We start from the raw sequence: 23,418 nt of genomic DNA on the forward strand, positions 1-23,418 counted from the left end.
TCTAAAACCTGACTGAAACTCTCTTCAAATAGACCATTCCTCTGCAGAACAGAGGAATGGTCTCACCAAACAGTTGTGTCCCGCATTTATGGGCAACTTACTTGTGGAAGCAAACATTAAAATTCATTTCTGAAGCACTTGGTGATGAGGTTGGTAAAATATCAATAATGTGACCCCTTTAATCTTGATTCAGAATGGAAATGGGAACTAAATAAATAAAATGCATCACAGTGACAAAGATAACACACAAATGTAAATACACTTTGAAAAAATAGTGTTTCATTTTGTAGATTGGAGCCAATTGTGTGGCTGCAGTCTGGTTCAAACAAAGGTCAAGAAAACAAACCCCATAAAACAAAACCAATAAAACACAGACACGGTTCAAAAAATGTTTCAGTTAAAAATGTTTAATGTGCATAAGAAAAGTAACCACCAGAGGGCAGCAGGAACACACACACACACACACACACCACACACACACACACACACACACACACAACACAACACACACACACACACACACACACACACCACACCACACACACACACACACACACACAGAAGTCAAGAGTGTTTTTTGTCCTGAAACAGGTCACATAAGTGCAAATTCTTCTCTTATCTGCAGAGTCATTAAACAGTTTGGGGCTCCGGTGAGCAGGATGTCAGGAGAAGAAAGACTTCTGGTCCGATTTGACCCAAATTCAGTGGAATGTTTGAGAATCAGCCAAGAACAAAGTCATTAAATTCTGAGAAAAAATAGATAAAAAGTAAAGGTCACAGGTCAAGGTCAAACTCTGGACCAATGCTTGTGTGTGTGTGTGTGTGTGTGTGTGTGTGTGGTGTGTGTGTGTGTGTGTGTGTGTGTGTGTGGTGTGTGTGTGTGCGTGCGTGCGTGTGTGTGTGTGTGTGTGTGTGTGTGTGGAGGGGGGGGGAGATCCACTGTGGTGGCATCGAGGGGGTAAAAAAAGAGCAGCCAAATGAACATCATCTTAATATAATAAGTCATATCTGATTTCCATCCTGTTACACTTAATCAAATAAAAGGGCACTTGGAGCCTTCAGACCTCCGCCGAGCGCTTTCTGTGACCAGAAACTGAATTAAGACCTCATGAAAACGTATTTAGTTACACTGAGTCTGAATCCAGGTCAGCACATTTATAGAAGGATCCATGTTTCCAGACAAATTTTTTTATCTAGTTTTGGGGTAATCCCCCACACCACACACAACACCCACACACACACACACACCGGGACAGCAAAAAAATGAAATCATACGGTTCTTTACTATGGGTGGGCGGAGCCTGCGGGAGAGTGGGCGTAGTCGGCTCTTTAATACAGCTGCGCTGCTGCGCGCGCTCTGCGTTCAGCGGCGCAGCGAGGACCAGCAGCACCGAGCTCCACCATGACGGCACCGGACAGCACCTACGACGTCATCGTGATCGGCGGAGGCATCTCAGGTAGACGCTCGCGCGGCGGACGGCTGTCCGCGCGCACCGCCGGGGCGGCTCGTGCGGCCGGCGGACAACTGTTGCACGGTGTCTGCGTGCGCGCGCGCGCGCTCTCTCTCTCTGTCGGCGCTTTGATTTGCGGCTGTTCCCGCTCCCGAGTGTCCGCGTGCGCATCTGTTCCGCGAAGGCGTCCTGCAAAGAAAATAAAACTGGGCAAGCAAAATGTTCCCCAAATAACCTAGAATTATGCAAATTATTCATTCAGAGGCTTTAAAAAAGGAATTCGACCAATTTGGGATCTTAATTCCTCTTGGTATCTGTAAACTGTTGACCTGCTGGAAATCTGGGTCTGAATTAAAAAAAAAAAAAAAAAACTTCTTTTAATATAAATGTATTAAATGTTTGTAATAACTAGAATTTCTAAATGATTTTGTATTTTATATATTAAGTACACACTCTTCGAAAACATCAAGTACCATATTCTTTTACTTCGTACAGCATCCAATAACAATCCAGGCAACTCACAAACTTCAAGCTTTAAGTCTTGGGATTAACAGGGTGTGAATGAAATGCACAGTTATTCTGTCATGTAACATAATAATAATATAACAAAGTTTCTTTTTTTATTTGCCACAAACAATCACAGATTGATCTGCACATTGATTTGACACAAATTTTACATTGGCTGCAACTCTCCATGTAGTGTGGTCTTGAACTGAGAACCTTCTGCCCTGAAAACAATCTCCACTTGGCCACCACACCCACCTGGTTTAATTATAATAATGGAAATTACAAATACAATCTGTAATGCAGTATAACTGTTTGACCTCCTGACATCATGGGATGGAAGGTTAGGTTTGCCTTTATGACATCATAAGGCAGCATGTATAGCTATTTATTTGTGTTTTGCTGTGCCAAATACTAAGTCTTCGTTTTGGGGAGATGGTGGCTAATAGAAGCAGACTGTTGACCAGAGGGTCATAGGTTCAGTTCCTTGATCAGATAGGAAAATCATTAAGGTGCCCTTGAGCAAGGTCCTGAGTCCCAAAGCTTCTCTGTTGTGCAGCTTAGCCCTTGCGTGGCAGCACCTCAACATCGACATGTTAATGAGCACCTTTAAAGATATAATACAAGAATATATCATTTTTCATCATCATAATGTCCCTGCCCCACGTTTCATCAACTGCTAATTCTGCATCCATGTACAAATCACTTAATCCATAGGTCCATGCTGGTAATGTTTGTTTTTACTTTTTTTTTTTTTAAAGCCTTTAATAGCTAATTAGCTTAGCCTTGTCTAGTCAGTGGTTTTTCATTGATGTGTTTTGCTGTGGTTTATTTTTAACTTTTTAAACAACTGACAAGAAGGCAACTTCAAGTCATCCAGCAGCTCGAAACCAGAAGAAAACATTGCATGTTTTTTCATTTATTTTGTCAGGGATTCCATTTATGATCCTGTGAAGCCTTACGTACCGTCCTGTGCTTTACATTCTGAAACTGCAAGATTCCCATCTTACAAAGAATTCCCCAGGCAATAGGCTCTTTTTAAAATGTGTTGAGAGAGGCAGAGAGGGACTGTAAACTGCTTGACTTGTCCCGTCGGTGACTTGTTTGTATGGACATGGTCTACATGGACATCTATCTTGGACCTCGAACGTTTGACATTGGGTGCATTTCTAATTGTGGCCACCAGGCGGCTGATCCAAAGACAGGTCAGGTTCAGGTCAGTATTGTCCTCGCAACATCATGCTTTTTGTGAACTAAATTGCTGAAATTGCAGTTAAACTCCATTAAGACTTTAAAAATCAGAGATGAAACACAGGTTTTCTCAGCGTATGTTATGATTTCTTACTGTCATGAACCTTCGTAACAGTTTCATAAGTTCACGTGTTGTTTGTGACCTTTGCGTTTTGAAGAACCGGTTATGGAGAAGTTGTACTGGGGTGCATTTCATGACTGTAGATCTCTGGTTTCACATTGTGCACCCTTACAGAAACTTTATCTATTGAACCTGTGACCTTTCGGTTCCTGCTGCTGCTGTCTGTCTGTCTGTCTGTCAATCAGCTGGATTGACCACTGTCTTCCTGCATGACTGTCAGTGAAGAATTTAGGTTACTGTCACTTTAAATACCAGTCAAATGCTACCGGAAAAAAAAGTTAATTTAATCCTGCCGGCTTTCTGCTGCCTGCGGGTCACATTAGGCGGGCGTGATTGTGCCTTTATTTATTCAGCTGACCTTTACCGGCTCACAATAAGGCCCACAAATTCTAATCAGTGTCCAATCAAAGAGGAGATGAAACCAGGCGGAGGAGCATCGCTCTGTCTCTCCTTTTATCTGCACCTTCTGGCGGGTTGTGGTGCTGAAGCATCAACGTTTGGATTACAAAGTTCACTTTGTTTGAATCTTTTGAAGCTAATCTTAACACTTGTTTTCTGCTGTTCATCATTACTTTTATAATTTAAATTTAAAATTTGTTTCTGCTGTCTTTTATTTGCATTTGACATTTATTTTTGACTGTCCTTATGGTTCCAGAATTTCTCTTTTATTACTGTGGTTTAATAGTTTATGCTGTAAATTCTCAACCTAATGTGCACCATAGATTTGTTCTAAATAGCCAAGACATGTCTTGGTCAACCAAGGAAATACATTTTGCCTGGAGGCCTGTTTCACCAAGAAATTGTACCATTTGGAGCATTTTGGGGGGTATGAAACTTTGGGGAATGATCATACACAGACTGAAGTGTCAGCAAATTATCTGGATTTATTTGTGCAATCTGTATTTTATCTCTATATGAATTGAAATTTTAATCTGTATTTGAATTGTGCAACATCCAAATTCCTGCTCAGAGGCAGATCTACCATTAGGGGGTCAGGCATCTCCCCCCTGAAAAAAAAGTGTAGCTTTTTACTTGCAAACTGGTAAGCAATATAATGACTTTCTGTTTGTTGTTTTGTATTGTTTTTTTTATATTAAACACTAGAAATCTTGTAATTCTGTATGCAGCAGCATTAACCAGTCTTTGTTTACACAAAAACTTTACCATATTTTATCACATCTTTGGCTACTGGCCTCAGGGGTGGTGGGGTGGCGGCAAATTTCTTTCAGACCCCACCCACCCCCCACCACCCTCTTAGAGCCGCCAGTGCTGTTCAGCACATTCATGATCCAAAATATCTAAATTTCTAAAACTCAACAAGGATCCCTTGGTTGCCTTTGCACCATCCGTCACCTCTCGTGTTCGAAGCAAATTAACAAGGACAAGAAACAAGACAAAACTGCAACAGTTGGGTGTATTTTACAGTTATAAAAATGGTCATGTAGTCTCAGTAGTTTTCAATGTGTACTTTGCTTCTTTGCTTTATTAGGCAAATGCTTGCACCGCCACCTAGTGGCTATGTTTACATTCCTGTAGCTATGCAGTGGAACATCTGATGGGACCTTCTCTCAACATTAATCGTGCACGTCCGCCTGTAAAGCTTGCAAAGCTCTCGAACGGGGCCCTGTAGGGGCTGCAAGCATGTTCCCAGAAAACTCTATAAATACTTTTGACGGCCTATTTATCAGGCGGCAGCGGAAAAAATCACAGCAGCGGCACATGGGAAATCTCTTCAGCCAAACAGGAATGAAGATGAGATATAAGATAAAAGTCTGAGAACTGGGGAAGTGAGATGAGAAAGTAGAAAAGTTCAGGAGTGCTGTTAAAGTGGGTCAAAGTGTGGAAGCGGTGGTGTTTTTTTTAAATTTATTTTTTTTTTCTCTCTCTCACTTGAACTGAATCAACATGGCAACACAGTGACCTGAACAGGAGTAGAGTTTTGCCAGTTTGTCTGTGGGTCTATAAGACCAGCTGAATCCAGGTTCTCCAGTCATTCAGCTGTAAACGACAAAATTAAACAACTAATTTATGTGCTAATCAAACCTGTTGATTCTGCATTATGAAAGTATGGAGCAGGTTTTTGGGACAGTGTTGGTGTTTGCAAGTAAATGACTCAGAACATGCTGGACGTTAAGTGTATTTGTTGTGGTATACGTGCTTTCTGGGAGAAATGTTTGAGTATATGTGGCATAAGATTTAATTTGGACACGTTTTGGCTGCTTCTTGTAATCCGTATTTTGTGATAATAGGGGATTTAAGGTCAAATCTTCCAACCTGTGCTGTCCTCCTGACATGTTCAGTCCTAATCATGTCTGTCTGCGTCACTCCCAAAGAGAATCATTATCTTCAGCTCCTCTGAGACCGTAGCTACAGGCTTGGAAACTTTCCATTCTGCTCTTGCAGATATCCTTCTGACACAAATCACTTTTCACCGTTCTTCAACTTCTTCACCCCTCTACCACTCCATTACTTTGGATAGTTGACCCCAACTCATCAACCTTCATCATCTCTACTCCTTGTAACCACGCTATTCCACCAGGCTCCCCTTAATTCACACACATGTGCTCAGTCTTCCGTCTCCTGACTTTCATTCCCCTTCTCTCCAGAGCATATCTCCACCTCTGCAGGCTTGTCTCAACCTGCTCTCTACTCTCACTTACAGTTCACAATGTCATCTGCAAACATCGTAGTTCATGGAGACTCCTGTCTGGTAAGGGTAGACTGAGTGCAAGCCATGTTTTTGGTCTGGAGTGGAGTTGGACCTTCTACAGTCAGCTGTGGGAATCTGTCACCATCCAGATGAGTTAAAAAATTAATAGCGATTAATGTGCTGCCTCCAAAACTAAAGATTACTGGTTCAAAGCCCCCTGTGTAGAGGTGGGCGATACCGGGAATTTTGGTATTGAGTCGATACCAAGTAAATACAGGCCCAGTATCGCCGATACCGATACGTTTCATATTTAAGCTTCATAGATCCAAAGGATCCAAAAGACCTAGGATAGAATTTCGCCAAACATTGTACAAAATACAACAAAATACTTTATTATTACAATCAACATTTTTGTTTAAAAAAAAATCACTCAACACAACTTAAACTCTCTTGAGGAGAGGGCTGACAAACCACAATACAAGGGTACGCTGCTCCATGTTGTGTGACACAGCGCAGTGCTGCTCTTACAGACAGAGAGTAGACTTTGATAAATCTCCGTGCACAGCTCAGTGCATGCAGGAGAGAAAAAAAACTTGAGTATCGATCTTTTTACACAAGGATCATTCAATATCAATACTAGCGTTGGTATCTATCAGGATCAGTCCGCCCACCTCTACACCTGTGCTGCTTGTAAATCTGGAGTTTTGTCAGGACGGGCATCCGGTGTAAAATTTCTGCCAAATGAGCAAGCAGGTCATACCAGAGCTGCTGTGGTGACGCTGCAAAAAAAAACAAAAAAAAACAGAGCTGCCAAAACAAGGTTTATGGAAAAAAGATCTTCCTCCCTGTACTTGGCGTGATGTCTTTGCATTGTTTGTGGAGTTTTCTGCAGGAATTAAATTGTTTGCTTGCATTGCGTGTGTCTGTATGTTGGTTAAGATCATGATAAATGTGCTGCTGTTGCTCTTATGTGTGGCGACTGAGAAAAACACATGTAGCCGATGGCTGTTTGCACAACAGGAACCAAACATGTTTGTTTTGCTCTTTTTTTTAAAGGCCTGGATGTGGGATTTGACGCAGGTGTAGCCGTTTCTTCTTCTTTTTGTTTGTTTGTCAGTCAAAATGAGTTTTCAGGCATACGATAGTGTGTTTTTATGATAGCTTTGTTTTAATAAAGTCAGTTCTCAAACTAAAATGTCCCACTTTAAAGCAAATGTTTGACAAAACTAATTACCTGCCAGCTGTGGGAGTTTATATAAAGATAGAATTCATTACTTTTTGATTTATTGACAAAAATGACATAATGCCTGCGCTGATGATGGTAATCTCACCCGTCTGGTCACAAGGTCGAGTCTCTGGCAAACACACACTGTGCACTCCAGACTTAAATGCCACCATGTTCCAATCCGTGTAGATGCACCACAGCTGTGAGTCCTGACGAGCTGCACGTGATCAGGGAGGTCCTGATAACTCAGCTACACAGCCACTCAGTCCCAAATGCGCACCACCTGGGAGGAAAACCAAAAGACAGAAACAGAAGACACACAAAAGCCAGCCAGGCACGCCAGCCACAACACACACCCCACCCTCACGGGAAGCCTCCCGACCACACAAACCTGGCCCGGGAGAAACACCCCCCTCCAGGGACCATGGCTGGAAACCGTATCTGCATTCGTCTTCCAACAGAATCTTCATTTAACAGAACGGTTGATATCTTCTCCTCTGGCTGCATCTTTGCCTTTGTTTCTGTCCGTCACTTAGCACAGGTGTGGCCAGGAGTTCTTAAACCTGTGCGGTCAGCCTTTGTCCAACCATGTTCAGTCTGATTAGTCATAAAACAAAAAAGACAACCATAAACAACCAAACCACCCCCCCCCCCCTCCCCAGGGGACCGTCCCATCAAACCCCGGGAGGAGGAAAAGAAAACACAACCCAAACTTAAGCTTGCAAATAAAACGCTAACACCACCCCCACCCCAGAGGACCGTTCCATCAAACCCCGGGAAGGGGAGAAAAGAAAAACCCAAACTTAAGCTTGCAAATAAAAATGCTAACCCCCCCCCCCCCCAACGACATGTAGGGACCAACACCCCCCAGAGGACATCCCGCCAGCTCCAGGAGTAATAACCACAGCCGAGGTCCCTCTGGGATCCAACGTCACCCACGGGGACTCCCAGCGCCTCCCAGAGGACCATTCCATCAACCCCAGGAGACGCCTCCCCTCATGACCAATGGACCCAGCCCCAGCCGTCTATGGCTAGATGGACCCACAGCCCTTTCCCCCCCAGAGGACACCACAGTCACACCCTGAGGGCGGAAAAACAAAAGGAAAGAAAAAAAAACATACAAACAAAACAACCCCAACCCCACCCCCTTGGCGCAGTGGAAACTGGAAGCACGTCCAGCGTCACCAACCGTGACTATACCCCAGAAGCCAACCGGGAGGAGTGGAACAGCGGTTATGGCAGACGGCACAAAACGGCGCCACTCCTCCGACTCCCAAACCAGCCACGGGTATATTCCACTGCCCCAAACCTCAGCCACGCCGATGGCAGACGGCTCAAAGGCACGCTGAAGCCGGAGGCGGAACAGGGAATCAACAAACAAAAAAAACAACACCCCGAACCCCCCCCCCCCCAGGTGCAGAGGTTACCTGGAAACGCCGGCACAACCAAACTGCACCACTCCAGCAACGCCGACACGTACGGCTCACCGGCTGGAGTCAGAGGAGAGAGAGGGCACAACAAAAAACACAAACAAAAAAAAAAAAAAAAAGAAAAAAACAACCCAATTACCCCCCCCATCACCCCCCAGGGGACCGTCCCATCAAACCCTGGGGGTGAAACTAAAAGAAATAAAAGAAAGACTAACGACTAACATAAAGTTGCTTGGGTCCGTTTATTGCTCCAAACAGACTGCAGGGACACGACCCCAGACACTAATAGTGTAAAAAAAAAAAAAAAATCCCACACAAAAACCAACTCAAAAACACCTACAAAAAATGAACCAACACAAACCAATAAGTGATTTATACTGTCAAGCTCAAACAAATGGAACACACCTGTTCCAACTTAAGAGCTTGACGGTAATGTGACTCAGTCACCAACAGAGGAGCCAGAGTGCTAAAAATGAAAACCCCTTTGGTAACTGAGAAAACAAACTCAAGCTGCTCTTCTGTGCGCAGCTGTGTGTAACACAAACCAAAAATGTGATTCAACTAAATAACACCGGAGCTGACACAACAGACGCAGTAGCTACATTACCCGGGGAAACGGGGCTACGACTGTAACACAGGAAGCACCGCGACCCGTGCCACAGAGCTCCGCCGTGCGCGTTCACCATTACAGACCCACTCCTGCAGCTCCCGTTTAAACCTCTTATCCGGTCGAAGTGTGACGCGAAGCCGTCACCAGTCACACTCCACCACGACCCCGGATAAGGCACAAACACAGGAAACACGGCTGCATGAGGCGCTCAAATCAGTATTCAGTAATGGGTTCTCCAACACGCACCATCCGGGCGGAGAGCACCCGCAACTGATCCGGATAACTTCTGAACGTCTGCTGCCGCCTTCCGGCGCGTTACCGTCTCTGCTACTGCTGGGTCCGTGATGTTTGGCCAGAGACTACTGTTTATTGTGTCGGATCGCAGCCCGGAGAACCGACCAGCGTTTGAAGGACCCAGTATGAATAAGCAGAGCATGGTACAAAGGATAAACAGAGTTTAATAAATATAACAGTGAAGTGATACGAAAACAACAAAGAGTGCGCGGTCTGGCGTGGTGGATTGCGGTGCGCTCCCAGCAGCGCTAACGGTCCAGAGCCAGAAAACTGTTCAGACCCAAGGACCCCGCCGACACCCCCCAGGTGGCCGCGACAAACCGAGTCTGTGAAAGAGAGAATCATTATGTGAGTCCACACTCAACACACAGAGAGACCACTCAAAGGTGTACAAACAGCAAACACTTCCTGGCTTAATTGCAAATCAGCTTCCCACCCTGCAGGCATAGAACACCCCTGTTCACAAAACTCCACTGCAGTGGAAGCTGACCCAAACGACCAACATACAGCTCAATATAATAAGGTGTGAGGGACACCACATTTACTGACTGTATAAATGTTAGTCACAAAACCAAACGTACCTCAGGAAGTGTGCTGACGAGCGTGAGACCTCACCCCCTCCATCTTCACAGACCATGCATCAAACCTGGACGTTCTCTGCATCCACTGATGGGAGATGGCTCTAGAGACGACGATCTCACCCGTCTGGTCACAAGGTCGAGTCTCTGGCAAACACACACTGTGCACTCCAGACTTAAATGCCACCATGTTCCAATCCGTGTAGATGCACCACAGCTGTGAGTCCTGACGAGCTGCACGTGATCAGCCTCAGGTGATCAGGGTGAGGGTCCTGATAAACTCAGCTACACAGCCACTCAGTCCCAAATGCGCACCACCTGGGAGGAAAAACCAAAAGACAGAAACAGAAGACACACAAAAGCCAGCCAGGCACGCCAGCCACAACAGGAAGAAGATGTTGCAGTTCTTTGATTGGCCACTTGAGGCTGGCTCCAAAAGGGAGCAGGTTCTCATTTAAGTTCATGTTAAAATGTCCAACTTTAAAGCAGAAATAAAGTAGTTTACAGCCTGGTACAACCAAAAAAAAAAAAAAATTTGGGTCCCTATAGATGGTTTCCTCCTCTGTAACAACTGTACAGGGGAGGAGGGTCCACTGGTCCTAACCTCTTTATATTATTTGATGGGGTGTATTACAACCCCAAACTGATTTTAAAGTTTTGTTCAATTTACAAAAATAAAACCTATGAGTCTGACATACACCATTAATCATCTTTAATTGTGCTGTTGTCTATAAATCTGTTGAATTAAAAATCCACAAATAATGTTAGGTTAAGTCACCATAATAAGTTTTTTTTTTTTTTTTTTTTTTGGTAATTGCCACAGTTTTGTAACATTACTTAGCTTAACATACTTTAGTGCAACATATAGCCTACCATAAATTTAAAAACAGCTTCAATATGCTCTCCTTATTATTAAGACTAGGGGATCCCAGGACTAGTCAAAGTTCCCCTACAGGCTGTGACTTTTTTTTTTCTTTCAAACTTATCAGTTTAAGACATTTTAAGTCATGAGGTTAATCATAATAAGGGTGTGGTCAATTTGAGTGACAGCTGCTGAGCCCAGCGTCAGACGCTCATGGAGTCTTTAGCTCAGCATTTGCTTGACGCAGCCGCTAGCTGTTGTGGAGGATGTCTGTTGTTTTGAACATTTGTCCATTCACGTTATTTAATGTATGCTAATGGCATTGGCCTTTTCAGCAGCAATTGGTAGCTTAATACGGTAAGACCATTTAATGCATGATTACTGAGAAATAAGCGGCTCACAATTTTTCATGTTCACACCAAAACAGTTATGAGAACCACGTACACTCCCCCAAAATGTGTTTTAATAAACACCTGTACTGAGGTTAGCCTGTTAGCTGAGCATGTCAGTTTTTTTTTTTTATTACACACTGAGCCACCCACACTCCACCCCCTTAATCATTAATGAGTTCATTGTGACGCAGTGTAAGTGTAAAAAAAAAAAAAAAAAACTTGCAGATTTTTATTAGATTCAGCCTAAAAACTGGCCAGGTGTCTGATGCATCAGACGGTGTCCACTAATCCCTGAAGCAGTGCATTTGAGACCCAGTTTCATCATAGTGATGTGCCCCTGAGCAAGATGGTGAACATCATGTGTCCCAAGTGGTCTGAGGTAGGACAACAGTTTTACATATACTATTTATAAAAAAGACTTGTTCAACACTGGTTGTGTAAAACGATTGCGTGAAGCAGAACAGAATGATGGCCAGTGGCACAACATCCTCTGAGGGCAGTTGCATTAAAATGGGACCACTTTAAAATTTGATTGACTTGGACAATGTAGTAGAGTCCTCTAGTGGCGTTGATATCGAACCCCATCTTTGCACCCTGAAGTCGATGGTTTTTCCTTTTGCTTCAAGGACTAAATTCACATTTTTTTACTTGCACGTCACTATACTTTGGTACATTGTGTTGTCACGGTGTCTTTTGTCTTTCACTGGTGGGTGTGCGTCACCTCTGATCCTTGCTGTTAATGTGACTTAGTCCATTGCGACAGAAAAGCTGACTGGAGCAATTTGAAGTCAAAAGTTGGACGTGTGGGACAAAGTCAGTGTCAGAGTGAATGTGAAGTGAAATGCAACAAGAGTAAAACAAAAAGAAACTGGTCCTTTAGGGAGGATTGAGGACAGTTGTTCTGAAAACGAGGCTCATTGAAGAGGACTGGATTCTCTGGAGGGAACTGTACGAAGAGAGGGTTGGAGTCTGTCCCAGTTCTTGTGGATGAGGTGGGGTACACCCTGGACAGGGCTGTTTATTTAATCTGGCCTGCAAAACATTCTTTACCTCAATCCTTACGTTTTGCTACAATGGCTGCAATGGAGGAAGAAGCAAACGGGTTGGATTCTGATTTCAGGTTCCATCTGGTCAACAAGTGCACGTAGAGTAGGTTAGTATCTGTGTGATAAAGAGTTGGGGTACCAGTCCGTAGATCTTGGTTTGATTCCTGCTTGTGCTCCTTGTCTGTGTTCTTGGGCAGGATGCTTCATCTGTGATCTCTCTGTCTACCCAGCTGGTAATAGATGCCAGTCTTGCCTGTGTCAGTAACTTTTAATGACTGGTTTCATCCCCCCTTCCATTGTTTCCTGGATTTGAGTTTTCTGAACAGCCTGGTGTTTCTCTAGGCTCCCACACAGATGACGGGTACATGGCATACCTGTGGCATATCAGGGGCAGCCACTTGGTGAGAGAAGTTGAGTGTTGGGTGTTTTGAACCTGACCAATACGCCACACCCTGGCCAGTGCCAACGGCTTTTCGGAGTTGTGGCGAGTTGCTACATGCGAACTCTTAATGCCAACAACACACCAGGGCCTAGTTCATAAAGCAGTCTAATCTTTTAGTCTACTAAACTTACTTACTCGACGCGGTTAGTTGGTCAATATTATCTGTTTAATCTCCATTTCACGTTGACAGCTAAACCTGTAGATTACCCGTCTAATTTCATCGATGATTTTTACAGTCATAGCAGCCTTGTGAGTGCCGTTGCCAAGCAGCGCCTCAAATGCGTGACAGTTTTGTTTATTTCCACGTTGGTACCGTCTACAATCATGACAGATTCCACTTTAGCAGAGGAGAAGTGACCCCCCCCCCCCCAGCATCTGTAACCTCTCCAATGCATCATTCCGGTCCCTGACACCCCGCTTCCCCCACAAGTCTCTTCTTCCTTCCTCCTCCGTCAAGTGGTGGTACATGATAGCCACCTTTTTTTGGGCAAGATACTTAAGTTTATCAACTAAAATAAGATTAGCCTCCTCTGTACCAGGCTAAAAACTTTAGACGGGTAACGCAAAACTTTAGGCCGTTTAAGTGCTTTGTACAACAATAACGTTAAAAGATTAGTCAACTAAGTGAGTTTAATCCACTAAACAAGATTAGACCATTTTATGAAACCGGGCCCAGGTGTGTGAGAGTCTCTCTAATAAAGATCACGAAAACTGTGTGACCGCCACCCGTTAGAACGCTGGATATTTATTTATTTTCCTTTTCGCAATTCTTTAAATTGAGACTGCCAAAAGCGATCAAAGGCGCTGACATGAGTGTAAACACTCCGTATCGGGTGTCAATGTGAAACAATCAGGATGGCTCCTGATTTATGGATCTTCACATGGACACGGCGCACAAAATGTTTGCTCCGCCAAGTGGCTTCATCTTCACATTTACAGTTGTCAAGGAAACCATTTCTGTCCCCGTCTGTTCCTCAGGTGCAGTGATTTTGTGTGTGTGTGTGTGTGTGTGTGTGTGAATACTGTACTAAACATGTACAGTTTGTGAATACCTGCACAAACTGTACATTTTTTAGTTGTTTATTTTTTGAAACAAGTCCACCAGTGTCTCATTTCTTTATCCTCACAAACGTCAGAGGGAGAGCAGATAAGTGGGTCAACTGTCAACAGGAGGAGGTGTGGAGGAGAGAGGAAGGAGTGTGAGGAGGTAACAGAGGGGAAAGGATGCTGAAGACACAGATTTACCTCCATTAAAACAACCCACTTCATTTGTTACACGTGTGTGTGCTCCCCCCGCTAGGTTTTAAGAATCTGACATGAGGAGCAGGACAATTTGAATTTGCAACATAAATGCATATTCTCACCAATGTAATGTTCTTCTGGATCAAGGGCAGATTTTATATTATAGGTTTCCAAGTCAGAACAACCTCAAGTTGCTTTTTTTTTTTTTTTTGTGCAGATGAATAAAATACACTAAGTACAAATACAAAGTGGTCAAGTTTGTCCATCTAGAGCACCTGATTCTGGCGTCAGCATCCGCAAAACAAAGTGTGACTATTTTATAGTAAATTGTGTCGACCACAATGTACCAAACAAGAGTTGGACTACCAACCCACAGATTCTGTTCAGTTCCAGGTGTTATTGCCTGAATAAAACGTTGATTATTATCACTTACTAAGACATTTCCCTGGAGGTTTCTGTAACTTTACATGAAACCTGATACTCTGACTCGCAGACTGACCTTGAAAGGCGGGTGGTCGGCCGATAATGTAATTAATTATCAGGAACTTCCCACTAGTCCTAGCATTAAGGAGAGCATGTTGAAGTTGTCTTGACATTTACGTTTTGCTTATGTTGCAATGAAGTAGGTTATAAGTAATGTTACAAAAGTGTGACAAAAAAACAAACATGTATTTACCATGAATTACCATAATTGTGGTTTTCAGTTCAACAGATTTATAAACAACAGTACAATTAAAGGTGCTTAATGGTGTATGTTAACAAAATACCTATGTTTATATTTATATATTTTTGTTGTATGGATTGTCTGTGAAATATCTGTGTCTTATTTGTGTTGTTTATGTATTGTGTTGTAACGGACCTACTGAATATGGAAGGCAAATTTCAGATTTCTGATCTGACAATAAAGTATTATCTATCTTATTTTTGTAAAATGAACAAAACTGGATCAGATTTGTTAGTGATTTGAAAGTATTACATTTATTGAACTTTAAAATCAGTTTGGGGTTTTAATATACACCATCAAATAATATACAGAGGTTAGGACCAGTGGACCCTCCTTGTAATTATCGGCCCACTACTTTTGTACGCTCTGGAACAGAGTGTACCCCCCTCTAACGGTGCTCAGCAGCAGCACCCGTTAGACCTCACCGCAGGATTTCTGAGGGTATGTTGGTTGGTCGGTCCAACAATATAATCTAAGATGCTATGTTTCTGTATAAATCTAATATGGTTTGAAGTCTTCTTTTCTTCTTCTTCTTACATTTTGAAAGTTGCCAAGAAATAAATACTTTTAAATCTAAAACCTTGTGTTGTAACCAGATAACATCTCTGAGGTAAGAAATCTCTAAGAGATGTTAGCTAGCTAACTAGCGATCTCGGAGCATGACAGTGACACGGGTTGTACTGAAACCAATCAGACTTTAGTTCCTTCAAGCTAACAGTGCATGAAATGCACGTACGGAGCGACAGCCTCTGGGGTCTCTGTCCTGTCAGGAAGTAACCACATGTTGGCTATGCCCTGGGAACACCGCTCGGGCAACAAACATGACGTCTTGTTGCCCTTATTTGTAGGTAATCTGACCGTCTGGTTTGTTTGAGTAGTAATGGTGGATGTGGTTTGTGTGTGGTTGTGTAATGTAAGTGATAATAACCTGATGGCGTTCCAGGCCCTGTGGGGGGTTATCAGCCCCCCCATCTCTGGCTACTAATGAAATGGTGGGTTGCAAACCATAGATAGATGGTGTTGATGATCAACCATAGCGCCCTCCAAAGTCACGTTCTTATGTAATTATCTGTATAATATTGACCATCTCCCTTCCCCCTCCAAAAATGCTAAGATCACGTCCATATCAACAAATACGAGGTCTCTTAGATAATAAACCGACCCTTTTATTTTTTTTTTAACTATATGGATTTGAATGACATGCGATTACACCAATCATGCTTGAACCCTCGTGCGCATGCGTGAGTTTTTTTCACGCGTGTCGGTGACGTCATTTCCCTGTGGGCAGGCCTTGAGTGAGATGTGGTCCTGCCCTCTCGGCTGAATTCCTTTGTTTCACACGCTGCTCGAGACGGAGCGCATTGCTTTATCAAAATTTTTTCTGGACCTGTGAGGAATATCGAGGTGGACACTATTCGAGAAATTAAGCTGGTTTTCTGTGAAAAGTTTAACGGCTGATGAGAGATTATGGGGTGTTTCTGTCGGTGTAAGGACTTCCCACGGAGTGGGACGTCCTGCAGCGCTTCCAGGCGATGTCGTCGGCCTGTTTCGAGCTGAAAACATCCTAATTTAAGGCTTAATTCACCCAGGACATCGTGAAGAGAACAGAGAAGATTCAGAAGAGGCCGGTATGAGGAATTTATGCGGACATTCCACTGTTTAAGGACATTTTTTTAATGAAAGACGTACGCGCAAATTCGCCGAGTCGTTTCCGTGACGACTCGGCAAATCTGTGTGCGCACGACAGGAAAAACACCTCCGTGTTGAAAACCATTTGTAGAATTCAGGCGGCTTTAATGGCTTTCAACAAGTGAGTAACTGAGAAATTGTTTAACAGCTTGGGCATGTTCCAACTTGCCCCGTTAAGATTTCCAACGGAGGTGTTTTCCTGCCCGCGACCCCCCGCGGTCGGGTCCAGCCCGACATGCGACTCTGCCCGCACGTTCTTTCATTACAAAATGACCGTTAACAATGGAATGTCCGAATAAACTCCTCATGCCGACTTCTTCTGAAAGTTCTCTGTTCTCTGACGACTTACTGCGTCAACAGAGCCTGAAATGTGGAAGTTTTCAACTTGAAACGGCGAGACGCTGCCGCCTCGAAGCGCAGATCGCCGTCAGGCGCCGTGGACCGTCCTTAAAGCGACACTACCAGACCAAAATCTCTCATCAGCCGTTAAAATTTTTTAACGAAAACCAGCTGAATTTATTGAATGGTGTCCACTCAGTTGTGCCTTACAGTTTTGAAAAAATTTTTATCAAACAAAGCAACAGTCTCTGAGCCATTCATAAACAATGAAAAAAATCGACGAGCGGGTGGACGACTCCTCACTCAAAGACTGCCCACAGGCGAATGACGTAACCGACAGGCGTGAAAAAACTCTTGCATGCCCACGAGGGTTCAAGCATGTCTGATGTAATCACACGTGATTCAAATCCATATGGTTTTTGAAAAAAATAATAAGGTCGGATACTTTTCTAATAGACCTCGTATAGTTGTAGTAGTATAGAAATCATTCATGAAGGATTCGTGTGCTCCTTATATTGAACGTCGTTTCATTGAGATGCTGTGTTTTACTACTGTCGTGCTGTGTTGCACAGAATGGGAACACTGAGCGCTGGTTTATGCTGCCTTGTGGTACAATAACCAGGACATGTTGGTGCACCATATATGGAGAACATCAGAAGGCCAGCAGCTGATGTGCAGGGAGTCAACATTTCAAGTTAAACAGTTGATCAAAATCCAGCCCGTTTTCCCAAGTGTAGTCTGGAAGGAGATATGGTAAGGCTGCTGAACAGGGTTCCCCCCCACCGCCGCCTCCTCAGGCTCGGCCAGGTTTCTGCTACTTTATCTGATGGTGTAAATGGAGCCGCCTGCTCAGGCCTTTGGAGGAAGCATTATTCCCAACCAGGGGAGGCCAAGAGATCTATCCTGGAAAATCAATGCCATTAGCAGACGCTCAGTCAGCCTTTACAAACAAAGAGCATCTGTCTCCGTCTCCTGCTTTTTGCCAGCAGTGCTCACTCACTGCACAAAGCAGCCACACGTTGAGACAATGCTTTGATCACAGAGTCACTCGGTATAATAAAGCCTCGATACACATGATGGATTCAAATGTAGCGTTTTTCACTTCAAAGGATTCTGGCTGCAACACTTCTGGTTCTGGTTCATCTGTTCGCCAAAGTGCGATGAAGCTGAGGGAGGAACTGTGCAGAACCATATTCAGTGGTGTGCACACTTCGATAATCGATAACAGATAATTATCAAGATAATGTTTTCATTATCAGATTATCTTTTTAGGATAACTTTAAAAACCATTATCGGACAAATTATCTTCCGATTAATTCTGTCTGATAACTTTTAGACCAATAACAAAGAAACAAAAACTGAACATGCGATAAGCATTTTTTAAAATTTAAAAAAAGTTCAGCACTACCTGTTAAAGTTTTATAACAGATGGACAGTTCTTACTCTCTGCTAATAGAGAGAGCTGCTTCTATGAAAAGAATCTCTATCCTCTGTAGACAAAGGAGGAAATGGACAACAAAAAAAAAACATTTCCTTTAACACCATCCTGATATGCTGGCAATATCACCTAGTCATCCCAGAGGCATACATTTTTAATTTGGTTCAAATTTTAACCAAGCTAATTTTGGACAAGTTATTTAAAATTACGTCATGTCTGAAGTTTTATAAAGTGAAATATCAGATATATGTTTTAGTTTTAAAGTAATGTGCGAATTTTTAAGGTTTTGTGAGCACATGCTGTGCCCAGTGCATTATGTGTAGTAATCTCCAGTACATTCCGACAGGACAATGCATTTCAGACACTCTGTTCAGGCTCCACAGACAACAGCATTAAACTCTAGTGCCTAAAACTCTCATGAATATATTCTCTGGGTTTATAGACGTTATTGTATTTGCGTTTGTTAAATTCCACGCATTTTAAATGTAAACAGACAGGGATTATCTGGAATTTTGTTTTCAAGGCCTCTACTGCCATCTACTGGCCAGTAGTGTCATGGCAGTATTTGCCCTAAGTACTAAGCCTCTGGGAACCAGTAGATGGCAGTGTTGTATTTGTTTTGACCCTGGTTATATCAGATGATTGTCAAATCAACTTTTTGGCTTTGCACTGGCTTTTTTTTTTTTTTTTTTTTTTTTTTTTTTTTTTTTTTTTTACAAATGAAGTTTAAAACAAAACAAAACAGCAAAAAAAAAAAAATAATAATAACATTACAAGACAGCTCTGCAGTGTTTGCACAGGCACAGTGCGAGCGGTTGGATGCTTGTAGCTTTTCAGGAGGATAACCTCCCGACGGCCGACCAGAATAACAGGTTTGATTTTCATTCGACCATACGATCATGATCAGGAAGTGGTCGTGAGATGTTTAAAGCTTGTTACTCCATGACTACACGATGCAGGACGCGCGATTAACCTGAAACTCGGTCCAAAAAATTCCTGCATGAAAAAATCATCTCGCACAGTGTAAAGCACGTTTTACAACATCATAAAACGTGCACACATTCTCTCCACATGCAAACATTTTGCAATGACACTTCCAGGGCTCCGTAAAAATGCCTGTTTTACAAATAAAAAAATGAACACCAACACATGACAGACGTCACCATTAACGCGTTGGTTTACATAATAAATGACTGAACCAATCAGTGTTTAGCCAGAGGCACTTTTACCCAGAATCCTTTGCAATTTGTCTTTGTTTGTTACTAAACCTCATAATTAGTGCATTATTCAACGTTAGATATCTTAGCTATATTTTAACTTTAACAAATGACAGAATGACATTAATGGAGTTATTCTATCAGTATTAATGTATTTATAAATCAAAACCATAAGTCAGCATGACTTTATTTTCAAGACCTCCGCCTGACGGGAGTGTTGTAATTGATAGAGAGCTGGCTCTAGGGCTGCTCTCATGGTGCCTCTGTGTTGGGAGCTTTGTAGTAAACAAGGAACTCCCAGCAGGAGCAGAATGTTCAAAGACAAAAGTGTGTCTCAGTGTGTGGGTTTTGTGTTACTTTAATATTAGTAGAAGTTATTGTGGAATTAAACACTTAAGTTTGTTTAAATGTACCAGAGACAATATTGGAATTTATTTATCGGTTATCTGTAATTTCCGATACATTTTGGGTGGTTTATTGTTTTATCTTAATCAAAGATACTTTCAGTTATCTGATTATTCTGTTATCAAAGTTAATTTTTTGGTTATCTGTGCCCAACACTGACCATATTTTGGTGCTACTGAATCACAAAAAATTAATGTGGATAGTCATTTTGTCAAACGTGCAAAGAACAGTGTTGCACCGTTTTTAATTTTCATATGTGCGCCCTATGGTGATCGTCGATAATTGCTTTGTGCTGTTTGGAGCCAAACACCAACTGATGTCTGAGCAGCTGAAAAGCCTCATGAGAGTTACAGCTGATAAATTCTCTGTGTAGTGATCTGAATGTTGCCGTCATTACACCAAGTTTATGTTTTAAGGGACTTATGAATGTCAGGCCACTACGGTGGTTCTAGTTTTTTAACCTGAGCTCTTAGTCCATGTAAGGTGCTCACATCCTGGACGCTTGACCTTAACAGTGCGTCCTGTAGATTAGATGCATCAAAAAGCAAAGATGAATTCATTTTTGTCATGTGATGGTCCGGGTCCTGTCCAGGGACAAACGCGCCTCCACCCAATAACTGCTGGTATAGGCTCCAGCTCCCCCTGTGACCCTTAATTGGAATAAGCGAGTATAGAAAATGAATTCATTAATTTGAGACAGATGGTCCTTGGATTAGGGAAGAGTGGACCATGTTGAAGTCCATATGGTGGTCGTCAAAAAGCCTGACGATGCTTCCAAGCCGCATTTGTGGACTGATATTTTGTATTCTGTCTACAGGATTGTCTGCAGCAAAGCTGTTGAAATCTAACGGACTGAACCCTGTAGTCCTGGAGGCCAGAAATCGTGTTGGAGGACGAACCTTCACTGTACGGGTAAGACCAGCCGAGCTGATGGCGACGCAAACGCTGCTGCAAGAATCTGTGGCATTTGTAGTAATTATGTTACCAAAAAAATGCACTTAAAGATTTTCTGTCTTCTTTTAGTGAACTCAACCTGCTTTTATCGTACCTGCAGAATAAAGAGACAAAATATGTGGATCTTGGCGGGGCTTACATTGGACCAACTCAGAACCGCATTTTTCGCTTGGCCAACGAGTACAGCATAAAGACGTACAAAGTCAACGAGCAGGAGCACCTGGTGCATTACGTCAATGTGAGTGAGGTTCAACTTCATCTGAAGCTGTTTGTTAACATGTTTACGCGGTCGGACCTGGAACACTGCAATTTTAGCAAAGTGCAAAGCCAAGTGGCCTCTGTGTGCATGTGTGTGCATGTGTGTGCATGTGTGTGTATGGCTTCAATCACAGAGAAACTGGGGAGAGCTTGCATTTGCCATTTGGTGTGCTTATGTATGTTGGGTCCAGGATGAACGCTGCAAAAAACGGAATGTTGATGGACTAATATATTTTTGGATAAATTAGGGATATTGGCTAATGGTGAACAATGGGCATTGATGATTACATTCTGGACTCACACATCATTCCAAATCATTATAGAACTTTGCGTAATTTACCACCCTTAAAAAATGTCAGCTGCCTCTTTGATAAACTGTAATCATGCATTCAGTATATCTGGCCTGTTTTATTTATTTATTTGCAGGGTCTGCAACTCCTGGCCATTGCACTTTGTTTATAGAACTGTCATGCACACAACACTTTTTTCTATAGAGCCGCTATGCGTACAGCACTTTTTGATATTCCCTGCTGCATTTCTTTGCCTACTGTATTCTCTGTGTATATAGTTGAATGTGTATTTTGTCCTTTGTCTTAAATTGTTGTATGAGGTTTTATGTTAGACAAGGTGAAGCTGCAGTTTACATTTTGTTGAATTTTATTCAATGGCAATAAAAGGCATCTTATCTTATCTTAAATGCTACCCAATCTAGAGCCAGTGGATTCTCACAGGCAACATGCTAGTATGAAATGAATTCACTTGTTCAAGGACACGCATGAGTAGTGTGACTGGGAATCAAACCCAGGTCTATATATTGGTTGTCCTACACTTTAACCCAATGAGAAACCTGTTTGATATCACATTGTCTGAGTGAAGTTTTTTTGTTAATAAATTGAATAGTTTTGACCATGTTGAATGGGTTGGTCTTGAAAATAAAGGTCAGTAACGATCTGTGTTCATTGGATTCCTACATGAAAATTCAGTAATGTGTGTCTTCTATAATACATTCCAACTCTGAGATAGAATTCCACTAATGTATATCTAAAAAAGAAGAGCAGAATAGAGTAGACTAGAGCCTCTTTGGTGTCTGGTCTTGAGAACCAGGGATGGTAGGTTGTAAAGCTTTTTTATCCCATGGGAACTCTCCCTACCCACCCAAGCGACTCAAGAAAATGGACAGCATGTATGTGATTTTTACACAATAAGGGTAATAAACAACATATAGAAGAAATATAGTTACTACATAATATTATAGGAGTTAGCTTCTAGAACCTAAATATTCATACAGGAGAAGATTGTATTATACATATACCTAGTCTGTAGACTAGTAATAAAATTAAATTATAGCTAGTAGGCTAAGCAATAAATATGGTTATTTTATTATAGAAACAGAAGCTAAGATGTAATATGTTTTAGGTATCTATCTAAAGTTCACCCTGTTAGCTTACTATAGGAAGACAAAATACATATTCTATATGCTACCTAATGGAAACCCCAAACTTAGATACTATATGTTGATATCTATTTAAAAAAAACCCATGAACTGAAGAATCATTAAAAATCTACACTGTGTTTGGAAAATTCGGAAAAAGGACTGTTTCAAAGTTTAGTGCACATAAACAATGTCAAATGTATATGTGTTGTTTTTAATTCTGATGTGTGCCATTATTACAGTAGACAATAATTGTGGATTAATTGCTGTATCTTGTCTGTGGTATTTGGAGTGTGGACGCAATTTTGTTGTTGTTGCACTCGTGTAATGACAATGACAATAAATCAAATCAAATGTAAAATAAAAATGTAAATCATGAAAATAAGCTAACTATAGCTAGATGAGCTACCATTAAATTAGCCCTTAATAAGCTAACCCTAACCTTGCTAGCCAACAAGATTAAACAAAGCCGGTAACTAGCGTATAAAGTACAATAGCATAGTTTAACCCTACAATAATGGTATTAACAAATACATATAACAAAAAATGTAAACAAAAGTGTGTATTAACGTTAGTTTCCCAAACAGAACAGAACCAACTATATTGTTAGCAATGATAAATGGTGCTGCAGCCGGCTAGATAAGCTAACGTTAGCTGTTAGGTTTAACTAATTGTACCCCACTCCTCCATTTTTAGCACTAATATAATAATATTAATGTAGCGGCTCCTCTGTGGGCTCTTGACAGGCGTGAAATATTAAAAAAAAAAAGGGAGACGGGACCACTGTGGACCGTTCGAGCGCAACAGCGTGGCTCCTTTATTGCACGTTCTCGCTCGCGTTCCCATACACACACACACACACAC

At 42.2% G+C, this 23,418-nt stretch overlaps 1 protein-coding gene across 1 annotated transcript in view; it reads left to right on the forward strand.

The window, feature by feature from the left end:
* The first annotated feature begins 1,343 nt into the window (after positions 1-1,343).
* mao (monoamine oxidase) overlaps positions 1,344-23,418 on the forward strand; it is a 72,708-nt gene continuing 50,633 nt past the window's right edge. The window contains exons 1-3 of the mRNA XM_034186161.1: positions 1,344-1,457; positions 20,728-20,822; positions 20,965-21,102. Coding sequence (XP_034042052.1) covers positions 1,403-1,457; positions 20,728-20,822; positions 20,965-21,102 — 288 coding nt within the window. The 5' untranslated portion in view covers positions 1,344-1,402. The remainder of the gene's footprint in view (positions 1,458-20,727; positions 20,823-20,964; positions 21,103-23,418) is intronic.

Source organism: Thalassophryne amazonica, chromosome 14 (genome assembly GCF_902500255.1).
Source record: "Thalassophryne amazonica chromosome 14, fThaAma1.1, whole genome shotgun sequence".
Classification (NCBI taxonomy): domain Eukaryota; kingdom Metazoa; phylum Chordata; class Actinopteri; order Batrachoidiformes; family Batrachoididae; genus Thalassophryne; species Thalassophryne amazonica.